The sequence below is a fragment of the Calonectris borealis genome, chromosome 1 (assembly GCF_964195595.1).
Source record: "Calonectris borealis chromosome 1, bCalBor7.hap1.2, whole genome shotgun sequence".
NCBI classification, from domain to species: Eukaryota; Metazoa; Chordata; class Aves; order Procellariiformes; family Procellariidae; genus Calonectris; species Calonectris borealis.
The window spans coordinates 159,456,486-159,474,059 of NC_134312.1; the positions used below are offsets into that span (position 1 = coordinate 159,456,486).

The 17,574-nt window shown below is 37.9% G+C and overlaps 1 protein-coding gene across 1 annotated transcript in view; it reads right to left on the reverse strand.

Annotated features, from left to right (window-relative positions):
* Nucleotides 1–5,963: 5,963 nt before the first annotated feature.
* Nucleotides 5,964–17,574, reverse strand: part of ITGBL1 (integrin subunit beta like 1) — a 146,808-nt gene continuing 135,197 nt past the window's right edge. Inside the window, exons 9-11 of the mRNA XM_075139457.1 lie at nt 11,860–12,006; nt 7,568–7,681; nt 5,964–6,065 (exon numbers count right to left, since the gene is read on the reverse strand). Coding sequence (XP_074995558.1) covers nt 5,974–6,065; nt 7,568–7,681; nt 11,860–12,006 — 353 coding nt within the window. The 3' untranslated portion in view covers nt 5,964–5,973. The remainder of the gene's footprint in view (nt 6,066–7,567; nt 7,682–11,859; nt 12,007–17,574) is intronic.

Genomic DNA, 17,574 nt, shown 5'->3' on the forward strand with positions numbered 1-17,574 from the left:
CTGTCTGCTCAGCTGAACAACTGATTCAGTCTGAATGAACTCTTCATGCTAGTTTTCAAATGTGTTCTGTTTTTATAAGCAACATTTAGCGTACTCTTCAAGGAGGCTACTGCAAAGCTGCTAAATTCTAGATAAACCTTTTTTTTTTTGTAGGCCAGACTTCCTTGTTTATATATGTAATATGAGAACAGTAAGCTAACACTTGATGTTGGGTCTTTCTAGGGAGGGAATGAGTTAAGCATGAAGCCCACTATCCATGTAGAGGAAAAAACCACAAACCTACTCTAATACTGTGATAAAAATGCAAAGAAACTTTGACTTAGACTGTGCCCTTGCCTGCTAGCACTAAATATGTGTGCATGGGAAAAACGACACTTTATTAAAAACTTCGGTGCACCCTTATCATCCCAGCTGGTCCAGTGGGATTTGTGCACCATCCCTGAGAAAACAAAACAAAACCAAAGCAACCCACGTGGTGAGCTGGGGGCTTGCTCTGCATCTGGAGGACCCATGGGAGGCAGCAGCCTTGACATTGCACTATCTGCTGGGTCCCAAAGGAGGCCCTGGGCTTTCCTAGAATTGTAAGAGGAGCACTCCACAATATTTTCAGTAAAATAATACAGCTGAAGGCTACACTCTCTTTCCCTCGCACCTGAATTTCATAGGAGTTCATGAGGAGGGAATACGTGTGTTCATGTCCCATCCAGCCATGTTTTTACTCTCCCAAGTGTAAAAGCCTGGGGAAAGACAGGGCTGGAGACCTGGCCGAGCCATGTAAGGAGGTTCTGGTTCATGGCCTGATGCTTCATAAGTATTGTTTTCAACATTAAACTTGTGATCCTGAGTAATTATGAGCTGTGAACCAGTTTGGGGGGCTATAATTAAGGCCAGATTTAATATTTGTAAGCAGTTAGTACATACTGGAAATACAGCTTTTTTTTTTCTTATTTTCTGGGCTAAATCCATATGTGTGTTTAATCCAATAAATAGATGTCCTAAAAATATTTTTTCTACAATCTGTTTAAACATAGCAAAGGGGTCTTTGTGCTTTGTTTCCTCCCTTTAATTTTGTTCCTTGTCTCATCTGTTGCATGGGAAGAGGATGGCAAGGATGAACTGCATGTGGTAGGTTGTGTCTGTCAAAGAACTGTTGGTCTGTACGACTAAATTTACATACATATATGCAAAGAGTTTGTCTGCATTGTACAGTTTGTGTTTATTCTTATTTGTTGTATACAGAGATTCAACATGATGAATAAAACATTTATATGAAGGCATACCGGAAAACAACAAAAAATTTTATGTAAGAAGTGGACTGTGCAAAACGTCATTGCACTGGCCACAGGATGGTGAAACTTCATGTAAATAGGTTGGCAAACTCAGTTCTCCCCTTTTACCATGCCAAAGAAAATTTTAGCTCCTGTAATACCTCTCTTGCTGTTCTCTAGGATGAGACTTCACCATTTTCTTCCCTCTAAAATTAATTTTGCTGTTAAGTGAAAGTTGTTTTCAACTGTCTGTTACTACTAAAGTACTGTATAGTAAATCTGATGGAATCAATTTGTATTTACAGATTGGGTTTTTTGTACTTACATGTCCAGCTGTCTGTGAATCTGCAGCGTTCCAGATCTTTTGCATGCTTGCTTTGTATTCTGTCCTTCTTCTGGGTTTTATCTAATCTCTGAGAGACTGTTTGCACAGCAATCCAACCTCATCTTACCATTTCATATGTTAACACTGCACATCGTCATTATCTCTTTCCTTTTTTTTTTTAATCTGTATTTCAGCTACAGTTCTATTTGGCAAAATCAGTCACACCTGCACAGTTTTAGAAATCCAGTTTTAAGTAGATATGAACTACTTCAACAAAGCACCGTTTCGTTGTACTTCAAAAATTTTATAAATACACAAGAATCCTTATGAGATTGCTCACATGATAGAGCCTATAGAAAGGTGTCTATAGCTTTTAAGTGCTTTGTAGTTCGCATAACACAGCTTTTGCTTAATTTGCTGGGTTTTTTAGCCACTCTCAAATAATTTTTTAATATACTGTCATTTTCATAAGCTTTAACTTGTGTAGAGTCAGACTGGTTCTTAACAAATCCCCTCCCCCCAAATATAAAGTAAAGCAATTCACTTTGACTATTGTGTATACCTGAAACAACACTAAGAACCCTGACTTTTTATATGTATATTGGGACACTTTTTCTCTTGGTTTAAAACCACTGTAAGCAATGAGGTATGAAAGCAGGCAGTTTGGTCCATGCATGAAAAGTGTGTCTTGCTGATCCATCTGTTTATTGGTGTAAAGAAGAAATTATTCAGCTCCATTCAAATGGGAATGCAAGTAAAATTAGACTAAGTAAGGAGGTTATCTTTCTTTTAAATTCCCCTTTAGATAAACTCATATTCTGTGCAATGCATTTTAAAATGTCTAATAACAGGGGTTATTTTGTGATGACTAATGCAAATGCTATGACTTATTTTTAAAGATGTAATAAAATTTTTGTTCTACTACCTAGTCACAGACATATTCAACTTAGCCTTCTTCATCCCAGTATCATTTAGCTGTATCGTTTAGCTACAAAGTGAGATGTCATTCTGTAAAGAAGCAAGGGCAGTGCATCAGAAATGTCAGAGCAGGTACATGATTAAATGTTCATCTACATGTTTCTAAAAGAGAGTATGGCCAGGGAAAAAAGAATCACAGGTAGGTTAATAATTTATACAAGCAATTCAATCCACAGCTGTTTTATAGGTGATATTACAGATATGTTATATACAATAGGCATAATCCTGCAAGGCTGTTGTAGAAGCATTCAGCACACTTCTGGATTGTGTTCTTTCTCACTTAAGAAGAAAGCAAGGCTATAGTATCGTCTGTTTATAAGGTTTATCAATCTAGCCAGAATGAAATCCCCATTTATCCAATTTGTTTTTGCCACCTAGAACTGCCTTTTGCCGCAGACCTGGAAACAAGTTTTTACAGTCACTAGGTATGAAGAATCAAGCAGTATGTTTCACTCCCTTATGCCTCTTCCTGCTTTTACAGTTTATGTACCTGGAACTCCCATCACAGGGAATGAGGTGTAAAATCACAATTTATTAACACAGCTATTATTTCCACATATGTGGAATAATAACCTTATTCCTTCCAATCTCCTTTTTCTCATGAGGAAATGAGCCACAAAACAGATCTGCTGGGAGTTACATCACCAGTTACCTCAGCTTGAAGAGTGGAGGGAATGTTCAAGCAACCTTATAAGAAACAGAATAAAAATTGGAAAGGAATTTATGTACACATTATATTTTTAGTAATCTTAGTTAATACTTTAAGGTTAATAGCAATAGCACCATTTTGTTTGATAATTTACATTTTAATGAACCACTGACACTAGCTGTCTTAGAATATTCCAATATTTTTTCCATAGGTACCTTAATAAAAAACTTGGATAACACTTTTTGAAATGCTATGGCTATGTAATCCGTCCAGTAGCGAAATGTTGGAGTTGATATTAAAAAAATTCTAACTAAAAATCAGAATCACCTTACACTCTTTAAGTATATAAATTTAAAATGAAAGCAAATTACAAAGTAAAATGCATCAACTATAACATTGCAACCCTCTAAAGAATTGCTCTTTTGTCTGTGAATAAGAGTACCTGAAATACCACGGCTGATCTACAGTGTATATAAATCTGCTTATCATACCATGAAGCAAGTCAAAAGCATCTACTGAACCTAGATAAGAGTTTTGACTATCTAGTATTTTCTTATTACAGTACTAAATACAAATGGAAGGAAATCAAGGAAAACTTTGTATCTTTCATTGTTTACACTCTGAGTCAGCAGATGAATGTATATGCGAAAAAACACTGATCATAAGATGATTCAGGTCAGCGGTATTCATAAATATAAATAAAACCAACAATCTCTGCCCTCCAGACACCAGGGTTGACAAAATGCATATATGTTAAAATTTAAGAAAAAATTCCTGTTAAGCTCTACAGAGTTTAAGGGTTATAAATATAAAATATAAACTATAATTTCAAGATGAACTTTACTTTGAAGATTCTTTATACTGTATCAATACATTTTAGAACTCTGCCTGATATTTTGGTTATCTAAAAAGAGAGCAGCTAGCAGCTTTGGGATGTATGTCTCGTTATTTATCTGCATAACTTCTGTATAAGTTATGCACGGATGTTTGGTGATTATGCTCCCTGAGAACATGGGTTTCACAAGCTTCATTTTTAGAAAGAAAGAATCCAGGTTAAGGAAAAAAAATGGGTAAGAGAAAGAGCAAGCTACATGGGAAGGAGGAATAATAAAAGTCATTAAATAAATTCATTCAAATTTTTTGCATTCTATTAGATGTTCTGTACCATTGTATTTTCCTATTTCAAAATTGTCCTTTCTAAGAGAAAACAAATTTCTAAACTAATAATGGAAATACCTTTTTTTGGTTGATATATAGTTCCCTTATTTCTGAGTCATGTACCTCTTCAAAAATCAGGACCTTGGCACCTAAATCGCAATGTTACAGTTTGGTATTAAAAAGAAATGTTTTCCAACCATTTAAGCAATTTCTCGCTCAATCATGGTTTCACAAAATGTAAACACTTTTGAAACTAAAATGTATGTATCTTTTTTTGCTCTAAAGAATTCAAGGGCTGCCAAATCTACATGTACAAAAAAATAAGAGATTCATATGTAAATAAGTTAGGGAAGTCCCAATAGTTGTGCATCGTTCATAACTCAATGTGAATTTCACACTGAGCAGCATTTCACCATTGGAAAATAAAAATAAAATTTTTGTTCATACCACTGCTTTGTTTGTATTTACTGTATTAAAACTTTAATTACTTTGTTGCCATTGTCGGAACATCTTTGGCTGAGACCAGGCTACTGCATAGAATAGCTGATTTTTCAAGTCAGTTGACCTTCAGGCTCCCCACTTCTATAAAAGCAGTTAATTTCAATGAATACCATGTGTGACAGTGCAATCTGTTCCAAACAGTGACTTCTGATAGCATACAGAGTTGTCATCCTAAAAGATATTAGTATAACAAATTTTCCTTTGCTTTACTTTTAAGAGGACTAGGCAACTGTACATATATAAAACAGTATGATAAAAGTACATATGAGTTGCAGGATACATATTCAGAATAGCTAATCATACATTTATATCTTTATTAGTTTCATTCCTTATACTCCTATAGGTTATGTATTTGAAAGTATCATAGTGTGTAGACTAGATAACCAACTTACTGACACATTAACTGCAGAAACTAAGAAGTTCTCTTGTGGACAAGGGGCTGTTTTGGCTCTTCAGTCTATGGTTGTCGGGTAATTGAGCCTCAGTTATACAAATAAAATTCTTTGATCAAAAATACATCATTAATGTTTTGATAAGCGTCTTTACAGCTTCTCTCAATTTATGAGCTGATGCATAATCAGGATTGTTAGAAAGAAAAAAGGGCCAAAGAATGTATTTGTCAAGCACCATCAAATTAATCAAATTAATTATTTGACAAATATTCAACTAATGCTACTCTTCTACAGGAATACTCTTGCATACTCACATGGAGAGGTGACAACCAAGTAAATAATGTTAAAAAAAAGGCTTTCTTACATCTTGTCCAAATGTTGCTTAAGAAATAGGCATTATGGGTGTAATCACTGAATTTACCAAAAAACCCCGGAGAAGTTCCACAGGGCCAGTATTTTATGACTTCACTTTGTAAAGCTTGGACTGTCCTGCTCCCAAGTGATTTTTTAATATTTTTTTTAGTTTTGTCATGCATTTCTTCAAGGAGCAAGCCCTCAAATGAATGTTCTAAAGTATTTACACCCATGTACATGCGCGTGCATGCACACTCACAGCCACACACCGAGTACTTATGAAATTAAATGTTCTAGCAGCCTAAAGAAAAAACAAACAAAAAACCCCTCAGTCTCTGATGTCCTTTGTTAAGGGTATTCTCTTCCCAGCCAGATTTCACAAGCATTTCCATTCCATCCTTCCCAGCACTCACAGTTTCCACAGCTACAAACACCGTTGCCTAGAACAGAATGAATAAAGGGCAATTATCATAATTGAAATGTACTACATTATAATGTGGTTTATAATGTGGGGAGTAAAAAGCCATGCTAAAGTAGTTGCATTGTTCCTTTATTGTTCCCCCCCCCTCCTTTTTTTTCTTTGGAAGGAAGCAATTACTGTACCATTGCATTAAGAAGCCACCCCAAACCTACACTTTTACAAAGCATTAATAGCATTCTCTCAATAATTCCATCAGCAGAATTGCAAATATTGTAATTATGCCACCACTATTTGTACCCAGCTGTTGAGGCTCAGTGTTCACACTGTACCTCCAGGTACAAGGAAAAACAACATTACTTTTAACTGTTACGCAGGAAGAAAAAGACATAAAAAGTTACAAAGAGAATAGCAATAAAAACATCACTTTGAACATGAAAAACTTTAAACCTAAATTCTCAGAAGTGCTATACAAATAAATAATATCTCAAACTCTCTATTAGATGAAAAATGTGTTGGCCCTATTTTGCAGCGGGGAAACATGAAGTACTGAGACCCATATTTTCATTTTATTTCAATATTTTTCATGACGTCTGGATGCTCAGCTTGAGACCTCTGCAGCCTGGGTTTCCAATGTGAGCTCCTCTTCCTACGGACTTTATGAAGATCCGTGAAGAGCCGCTGCAGCTGAAGATAAGGCTCCTGTTGCCTCTATACTGGCTACTTGCCCCCAGAAAAGGACCCTTGCTAATAGGGCTAGCTGGATGACACAATTTACTACTGTCAGCCCTCCCACTCTCACTCTAATCGGCTTGCAGATTTCCTCCGCATCTAATAATTGCGCAGCAAAGATTTTCTAAAATTAAGATTTGTAACGGGAAGCAGCCAGTGAGTTAATTTAGCAGTTGCTTCTTGTCACTAGATTTGTCATGAGGGTTTGTTGGCAGCCTGCCCGTTTCTAGCCGCATCTGCCACCTGAGCTCTCAGACAATGTTAAGGTGAAGCCGCTTTAATCACTAGCCATCACGTCATAAGAAAAACTGCCAGGTATTTCAGCCTCCCACTGAGAATTGTCTGATTGCCAGGAAGCTCTGTTAACCCACACAGCTATGCCTCTCACCTACCAAAGATCATCAGATGAGTGAATTTTGTCTATGACTTAAATGCGTTATACCCACAGAAAGTCCAGTAAGAGAACAAAAGTTAAAGAAATCTCATGATCACAATGCTGACACTGTACGTCCTTTGCCAAAAAGCAGTAATTTGTAATCTATTACAGTGAAAATCGTTGATGGATTTCATAGCTGGCTTACTTATTTAAATTCATACTCAGGCTTTCAACTGTCGTTTTGAAACCTTAAGGTGATTATCACGCTGCACGAAGAAACAATGATAGCAGGTTTGAATAACCAGCAAATGCACCTCCTCCGCCAGTGGAGAAGGAAGAAGATGGGCTGTGTCTAACATAATCCCCATCAACACAGTTTGTTTCTTAGAGCAATTAAGTGTTAGCCTGTACTGCACCTGTGCAAATCAGACCGTCATGTTTGTCACAGTCTCTGTCATCGCATTCACAGAGATCGCCCGAAATGTACCATTCCTGTGGTGAACAGATGCACTTTCCACAGTGGCAGGAACCTGAAATCACAAAAATTATTACTCGTAGTCAAAGAACACTGGCAGTTTCAGACTAGAAAATAACATCCCCAGACACACACGTGCACACGCGCACATGTACACACGCGTGCATATGCACAAAATTGCTGCCTAAGAAGCTATTGCATAAAAGGAAATAATCAAGCTAAAAGCTTTTTGAATAAAAGGATTCTTTTGGGGTGAGCTAGAGTATAGTGGGTTACTACTAATGCTTTGATTCTGCTATTTCATTTAATCAGGACGCACATTTTGAAGTTTTCCTTTGGTTTCAGAGACCTACAATCAGGGCTACTCTTCCCAGTAACTGTTCTTTTTTTTTTTTTTGACTAGAAAAGCTCAAATTTTCCCTGGCCCACTGTTACTGAAGGCACTAAAATTTTACCCAAGAAGAAAATGGCCCTCCTCATCTAAAGCTTTTAGGGATGAGTCCGCAAAAGACCAGAGGTGCCTAAGAGTAACATTTAAACCCCCAAAATCCTCATCACCACAAAAGAAGCTGCTCCGCCTCCCATAGAATTACTAAATATTTGCTCTAGTTGAGAAAGGACTTGTGCACGTAACGGCGGTTCAGCAGTTTGCTCATTCCTGCAGAGCAGCCCAATGCCCCTCAGTGACCTCTGAATAAAATCCATCGCAAAAATCCAAATACACATTTTAAAAAAAAAAGGGGATCTGTTGATATCAACCAATTTTCCCTAGGTTTTTCTCATAAATACCGAAGTGTCTCTGATCACTGAAACTTAATTCTTTAAAACTTCAGAACAGCCTCAGCAGAGTATCTAATTTTTTAATTAAAAATGTAACTAATTTAGTGTTTATTATAAGTTGACAAAAATTAACCCATTGCCTAATTTTAGAGAAATGCTGTTTTAACTTGTAACATATGGAACATGTAAATATATACAGGAAGAGCTAGTGATTGGAACATTTGGTGATGGGAGTATTTGGTAGCATCTACTTTTTCTGTGAGTTCTGTGAGTATTGCTTACTGAGCCATGGGCACAGAAAATACTGACATTCCCTGCAAGGATAAAAAATGCCATTGTATAAAAAGGCAGTGGAGGATAGCATACATATTGCGTGGTTGCTGTGTAAGAGATACACTAAAACATATTTGAGGGTAATTTAAACCAAATGTCTCTGTTTATACAAACTACAAGGTACTGACAGCTGAAAATAATGATGAATGGTATGAGAATTTTAGTGAAATTAAAGCAGTTAATAAGAGCATGACATTGTAAGAAACCTAAAGAGATTCTGCATAAGCAAGCACTGATGCTGCTACTGAGGGATGCCCACGATGTTTAAAACTATTTTGCAGAAGATACACCAAGTCAACCGAGGAAGATCAGGCTCCATAATGTAAAATCTGTTAGGGAGAATGAATGTATTAAGTCTTTTACCTGAGCAGAGCATGCTGCTCTGGGAGGCTCCTCAGTTTAATTAAAATGAGTCTAATGAGTTGCAGGGTGTTCCCTGGGATCCCAGCCAGATCCTCTTGGATGGGATTTGGCTCATTACCTAGCCCGCGTCCTGCACCATTACAGTAGCCATCTGCAGCCCTACATTTACTGCCAGGGAGGCAGCAGCGTGGTGGGTGTTGCTGTTTTCCTTGGGAAGAGCTTTTACTACAGGTGGCATAGTCATCGAGCCAAGATTTTGAAAACAGCCTAGGAATGTGGATGTCCAACTTTGCTTATATTAACAGAGTGTAATTTTCTGAAAGCGTTCAGCAGTTATCAGCTGAAAACCAGAATTCCTTAGAGTCTATTAAATCCTACATGCAGAAACTCAAGCTCCCTCAATCCATTATAGCGCTTGCATATCTTGGTGAGGTTTCCAGCAAAGGCGGAATAACCACCATTAGCGCATGGGTTCGAAATTCCCTTTTATTTGATCAGTAATGGTTACTTATTGCTCAATGTAATGAAACAGAAAGAACAATTTGTCATTTTGGCCTCTGCATAGTGCCAGTCACACTAGCTATGAACAACATTTTAAAGTATGGGTACCCAGTGAGACATGATTTCCAGATACATATTTAAGTATCAAGAATAGATTTGCCTAAAAAAAAAAAAAAAAAAGAAAAAAAAAGAAAAAGAAAGCTAAGCATAGAAACAAAAGTTACAAGTAATTAGACTGTCTTTGCCTGTGATGCCCATCTTGCTCAGAGAAGAGGCAGGAGATAGTAGCCTCCTTGGATGTTCACTGGCCACACACTTCTGGAAGTTATCTTATGTGGGTATTTCTCTGCTGGGATAAGCACTTACACATCACCAGCTGTTCCCACAATAAAGCTGCTATAGCATCTAATTTGACACAGCTTTATTATATGACTGTCCTCAGGGCAACCTTCCGTCACACTGGAAGCTTACCTGTGCTTGGAGGCCGAAGAAACTTAAAAATAAAAATCCCACCAGTGTTGCTGAATACAGATTTAGGGTCAGGTTTGTAATTCCGGTAGAAAGTAAATGTTGTTCAACAGCGTGCTACTACATGAGAAAATCTGGACCTTTGGAGCTTCCATTCATGCAGCCAGGTTTAAAAGCGCTACCTGCCTGCAGCTGGTTACAGCCTAGAGCAACTTTCAGGCTGCTCCAGCCTACGTCAGTGACCAGATCCCAAACTACCCCCTGGGTGGCACAGCCAACAGAGGGAAAAAAATCCGTGATGTCTCTGCACATTCCTGCCAGATTATCTGCTCCCAAAGCCTCAGAGTAAATTGTAGCCTTGATACACGTGCTCAAAGCTAATTGTTCTCAGAGTAAGACCCACAGGCTGGAAAAAATAGCTCTCAGCCATCCTTACAAAAAGGTATCAGATAATACAAATGTTTTAAAATTCAACATAATTTTTTTCTGTTTACATTTATTTAGAATCTTATATAGTGCATGGTAGTGATTTTAAGCATGTTCGCTCACCTTCACGGTTTATATAAAAAATCACAGGGAGACCAAGGCTAAGAGAAGGAAAGTTAACTTCTGCAGTAAAACAGAGTAACTCCATTTCTCCAGTAACTCAGCATCCTCTTACACATACACTAATTTAAAGATAGCCACATCTTCTGGAAACAATAGAGAAACAGTGCAACTTCCTTATTTTCTATGACATTGTGACGACTGGGAGGAAAAAAAACAAAAGAAAATGGTGCAGTGGGGGAGAATTCTGACAAGTGATAATACAGATGGAAGCAGGCCAGGCTGGAAACCCCATTTAAATTTCCTTTGCACTGAAATAAAAGTTACCAAAGGGACAACTGGAAACCTGCCTGATGTAGAAGGCTCCTAACTGCTTTTTTCCAGCTGGCAGGTTTCTGCCCTGTCTACGCAAGGGATATACGAAGAGAGGAAACGACACGTCCTGTCTGGAATGGGTGCATTCTAGCCTCCAGCCAGTCCCACCACCTGTTTTTTGTCTATTCTCTTTCAGACATGTTATATATAAAAATAGGCAGTTTGCACTATGGGGGAGCTAAAAAGCCCTCTTTCCAGTAATGCAATTTCCTAGCTTGAAAGACTGCAAGGTAAGAACCTCAGAGAACAATTTCAGATAATTATTAAGATTTTCTAGATTTTATTCCTTCCTGTGGCAATTTTTTTATAGCTGGACCGAAGCTGATGCAATCACCTGAATAAAAATTAGTAAATGAAAGAGTTTGTGGGATTCTGTCGTGGGGGCTCCAGTTGTCTACCTTTCCATTACTGCTGTGTTGGGGGGCTGATTAAGCATACCAAATGTTGCTGTTAAACACTCTCCTCTACCTACCGGTGCCTGAGATAATACATTTGCCGTCTTGCCCACTGCAGTGTTACTGCAGGTAATGCCCCTGTCCCTTAAACTGGATGGAGCACTAATGGTTAGTTTATAAGGTACAGCTGTTCAATGCAGACCATCAGATAAACACATACAGGAAATTATATGCTATTAACAAATTGCACAGGAGAGCAATGCTGCTAAACATGTATGGTTGTGGTGGGTGTTTGACAAAATGGATGTAAGTGCATTACGGAGCCAAATATAACATCCTTTTAATAACAGGTGCCTTTGAAGGAAAGGGTTACTAAACAACAACCCACTGCCATGCACATTAGTCTTCCAGAACACGACCGTTTTCCTCTGCCGGGGCACTGACATGGGCTAGCTCAGCTGCCAGTTCTTACCCTTCCCCGAGCATAATACGCCATCCGCCGACTCGCAGAGACTTCTGCTCTCCTCCTCCGTCATGTTGCACTTCCTTGAATGCTGGCACAACTTTCCAAACCACCCATCCTGGCAAATGCATCGGCCACAAGAGCAGATCCCATGGCCTGTAACGACACCAAGGTTGGTTATGAGCAAAACAAGCAGAAAGCAGTGACTGTGGTCACAACTGAGATCATCTTCAGACCTCTGCAGTGTGAAGTGCGTGCTATGGGATAGACAGACAGACAGATGGAAGCAGGGTGGCCTTTTTCAGTTCTCTCATTCTTGTGTTAAACAGGGTGCCCTAGTGATGTGCAGAAAAGCACAGGCATGGCTCCCCTCATCAGAAAAGCTCAGCATTAACTCAACTTTATGGGGTGTCCCCTAATCCACGGTGTGCTGAGGACAGACACAACCTCTTCCCTCTCATGTCAACCCAATCCTGCAGCCCAGCGCTAAAGTCTCACCTACATATCCCATCCTATCACCTGAAGAAGCAGACCCCGCACAGGGCTGAGAGCAGCGCAGCACACAGCAGAACAGGCAAAGGGCTACAGCTGCAATCTCCTCCAGCCGCCCATTACTGCTGCTTATCTGCTGCAGTGCATGGAGCAGCTGATGTGCAAAGCCTGGGCTCAACATGCTCTGCAATGACTATAGATTAACTCATACAGTACGGGATGAAGATAATTCCCCCAGGGTCTCATGCAATTGCTAAAATTGGTTAAATTGGCTAAAACCCAACTGGCAACCTGGAAAGAGTTCCTCTCATCACCCTAACAACACCCTGTTTCTCTCCTGCATCTCTTCTCCAGACACAGCTATCCCAGCTCAGCAGTTTAAAAGGTTTGGCACTTTCACTCCTGATACTGTAGTGAAATGCTGAGGGAGGAGCGGGAAGGAGGAAGAGACCAGCGCATTCTCCAGAGCACACGCTTGTATGACCCCAAGGCAGGACTTCGAAGAAGAATGGGCGGCAGGCTACCATGGTGGGCTCTCTCCACAGGGACATGTAGATTTCAATTTCCAGATCAAGACAAGAAGCCTGAATGAGAGGGAAGACGGACAGGCAGAAGAAGAATACAGTAGTGAGGACATAGTTATCAAAAGATGATTAATAATAAGGGGGGAAATAGGGGGAAATGAAAGGACAGAAAGAAAAGAGGAATGAGAAAAAACATAAAATAGAGGGCAAGGGGAGAGGAATAGACTCTGAAATGTTAGGGAAAGAAGGACAGGTAATGACAAGTGAGGAAAAGGTCAAAGAAACACTAGAACATGGATCAAAGATAGACCCTAGAAGCTATAATCGATGTTTAAAAACAGGAGAAAAAAAAGATTAAATAGAATTTTTGAGAATTATTTGTACAAAGATTAATAAAAAAGGGAAATATGTTGAATAGTAAACCAAGGGGAAAATCTGTCCAGGAAGAAGGGAAAAGTGACAACAAATGCAGACAACAATACAGAAATAGAAAACAGAAGAAAAAGAAATATCTTCCAGACAGAATTTCACTTTTCAACCTTGAATAATATTTCTGCAGCAGAGAAGATCATTCCTTAGCTGATCAGTTTATTGGGCTTAAAAGAAGCAAATTATACATACCAGTGACTTTTGTCCTATCCTACCTGCTATGTAGGGCAAGGGAGTGGAAACGAGGGGACTGAGATAATTTGGGAGCATGGGCTGGGAAGAAGTAGGAGTATCTGGCAAAGCATTGAGCTGCAGGATGCAGAAAAGCAAAGCAGCAATTTTGCTTTTCTAATTTGTGGACTTCTTATGAGACAACAGTGCAACTTGACATTGTAAACTGAGAGGCAGCACTGGTAGAAGCCAAAAGGAGAGACAAACCTTGTAGTTTGCTATAAGTGGAATTCTTTGTTTTACTGATGGCCAAATACTTCACTAACTTAAATTAGAAAATACTGGAAGCTCCAAAGTCTTGGATCTGTCATTTACAGCGATCGAAATGTTCAGAATAATTTTTGTACCCCAGACTGTGTATTGATCTTTTTTTTTAACTCGTTACCTCTACAACTTTAAATGCGTAGTAACAACAACGCAGTCTATTATTATGACAGTATTCCTCCCCACTTCTGCAAGTGACATTCAGCAATTACAAATTTACATATAAGCATTTAACATATATCAAATATTACAAATTGATAACTAGCAACAATAGAAGCTTGTGTTAGATTGGGAAACAAGAATAACTATACTACAAACCAAAATACAAGAGGTAAAAAACAAGCATATATACTTTCCCATATGCTTCTTCCAGGTAGATGGCATGCAATTGTCTACATTAACTTACTATAGCTAAGTTTCTGTCAGAGTATTTTTATCTGCCTTATTTATTTTTTCTTAGTAACATATAGATTAGATTTGAGAATAGCTCAACCACTGAAGAGCAAAATATACAAGTGGATGTTGGTGTTGGAAAATTATTTGTGGAGATACAAATACTTATACTCATTTTAGCAACAAATAGTAAGAAATCCATGCTGATTTCACTGAGAAAATAATTCTGTATCATTTTTCTTCTACAGTCATTATGATTTATAGAATGCAGAGACTGATCATGTCTGTAAAGCCTTTACACAAGTCAAATAAAAAGTTAATTAATAATCTATTAATTTACAGCAGAGTTTACAGTTTACCACATAAAATTTTGACATGCATTTTTCTGAGATGACAGTTCCTCTCCTCCTTTATGCCATATAAATCCTCAAAACATAAAGGTTTCTTTTGTCTCAAGTAATCCATTTTACCAAAACAATATTTACTCCTAGTTGACACCAGCTTGGGCAGCTGCAGCTCTTTGGATGCCTCATTCATCGGGGTGGTGAGGACGGCAAGTGCTTAGCCCAATGCTTGTTAACTCCTAGCTATCTTCTGTGTGTGCTAGCCTGCGAATAACTGCTTTACATGGTTTAGTTGTCTATATCCTCCTTGCAGAGGCTCTTTGCATTTGTCTGAATATATCCAAACAAGCCGACCAAAAGGAAGGGCCAAAACATTATAAGCAACCGCTTTCAGTTGAATGTAATATTCAGATTACATTCAAAGTGTCCCAGTTTCATTCCAATGAATCCCAGAGTCTCAAAATTATGAGCAAGAGCAGCCACAAAAAGGTGCTTCTCTTGCTCATAGCTCCTTTTAGATCTGAATATAATTCCCTTCATAGAGGAGTATAAGATTCAAGAATACAGCAATCATAGAGCAAAGGGGAAAAGAAAAATCTCTAACTGAAGAAGTCCAGCCCAACCAAATTGGCTAATATGATAAAATACTGATTTAACTATTCAGATTAAGCAGATTTACCAGAAAGTATTGGTCTATCATCAATTCAGATTTAACACAAAACACTTAAAATCACAAACAAATTGCACATTGTAATGGCTCTGAGACTATAGATCTTCATTCATAAAAATCTATGTTAATGAACATTTAAATATATAATAATAATGTTTTAAACATTAACCTCCTTAAAGAAGGAAGACTGTGATAGGGGAGACGCAAAGGAGAGAAAAAGATGATGTTAAAGATACTGTCACTTTTTTTAGAATTATCAATAAATCCAATAACCACAAGATTTAAATGTGAAATATGAATGCAGCAACAAAGCAAGTTGTGACGCATTACTAGCAGAGGTCCATTATAACCCAAATTAACCCAAATCAAACTGGACACCAGCATGAATTATTTCTTACCATGCCTGAAAATAAAACTGTGTGGTTGTGGGGAACTTCAGTTTAGGACTACTCATGCAACTGTTGTTGGAGTTCCCGAAAAACCTGCATGATATTTGTCTAGTACAAAAGGCACCACTACACGGGAATGTCAGCATCATGAAAAAGGTGAAGTAATCATTGCAGAGGAAGCTGGTTCATATTTGTGGACTAACTGGTTATAACCAGATGATATTCACATAAGGCAAACTGAGGCCAGCCGCAAACAAAATTTGGCACCTCAGAGAACAAGTTTCTCAAACTAATGTAATATAATAAATATATAATAAAGTCAATATTAACCAGAAATGGGGGAAACAAATCTTCAGCTATAAAAATATGAATTTGACTGTCCTGTATGAAGAATTTATCTGATAGTCCAACAACATTTTTCCACAGTAAGAGACAAGTCCACCCAGGTCCAATGGTGGAGAGATATTATGAGTTAGGAATGAGAAGACTGTACAGTCAAAGAAAGAAAGACAAAATAGATAGCAACCAATATAAATGAGAAATTTTGTTGTGAATAAAACAGACATAATAGGAAAAAAAAAAAACACCAAACCCAAAAATCTATAACTGGATGAAAAATTAGAAGTTTTAAAAGCGTACAAGGAATATGAAAAATCTCAGCATAATGCAGGATTCCTGATTTAGAACAATACAGCAAATGAAACAAATATTTCTCTCTGTATTTAAATAGAAACAGGATTTTCTTTTTTTTTATTATAGGATTATGATAAAGAACTTTCCATTATATTATTAACATAAGAGAATATTAAACAACATCTATCTGGGAGAAATATTTCTAAGTGAGCAGGCTTCGTTAAGCTGCCCAATTATGCTAAAAGAGTTGGTAAAAACATTATTGAATCACTGATTTTTATTTTTGTTTTTATTTTTATTGAATACCAGGAGCATGCAATAAGACTGGAACAGTTGTGACAACTGCAGTTAGAGAAACCTAATATAAATGTGAAGCGAAATACTGATTGTCTATTATAGTTTCATAATAGGTCACTTGGTATTGTCCAAGTCTAATAAAGGTGGACTGTGGCTCCAGTTTGAGCAACACAACAGGCAGGCAGCTTAGTAAAAACTTCAAGAGAAACACTGCAGTGAAAAGGGCTAATGCCACCCTCATATGCATATAACAGGAGAGAAACGAGTAGGAACAGAAATGAGTAGGAACATTCAGAGCATTGATGAGATGGACATTAAAGTCCTGCAACTCACTGCAATATCCATGTTTGAAGAGATTTTGAAAAACTTGGGAAAGTCCCAAAAAGTTTCAAAGAAAGAATTCAAAGGGCAGAGAAAAAGGCTTGTTGAAAGAACTTCAAACATCTGTATCTGCTTAGCCTATTGGGGAAAAAAAAAAAAAGGCTAAGAAGTGTTTCAGCAGGATCTGAACTACCTTCTTTGAAGGTCCTAGAGTGGGGATTCTCAAACTACCAGAGAAAGAAAAAGCAAGAACCAGAGAGAAAAGCTGATGGTGACAAATTCATTTGAGAAACGAAACAGCATTTCAAACAAGGATGATGACTATTGGAACAAAATTTCTAGTGCTGTTGTCATGGCCTGCACATGTCTTACAGAGTCTTCAGAGCACGGCCTTCTCAGGGACAGGCTTTAGCTGCACACAGTACACAGACTTCAACATAGGGGAAGCCTGGGTATAGTGTAACGGCTATTTATAGCCTAACATACGAGGTTCAACATATAAGCCCTTTGGGCTTTGCAAATTAATTTCTATCAATCAACTTAAATGTTGATGCATTAGCAATTCCTTTACTGCTTGTTTCAACAAAAGATTCAATTAAAATGCTTTTTACAAACCTAAATCATATTTTATGCTATATCTGAAAAGCTAAACAAACTGCATTCTCTGTGCATCTATGTAAAGTCTCAACATTTCATATACCTGCACAAATGTCTGGGTGACCAGGACAGAAATCTGT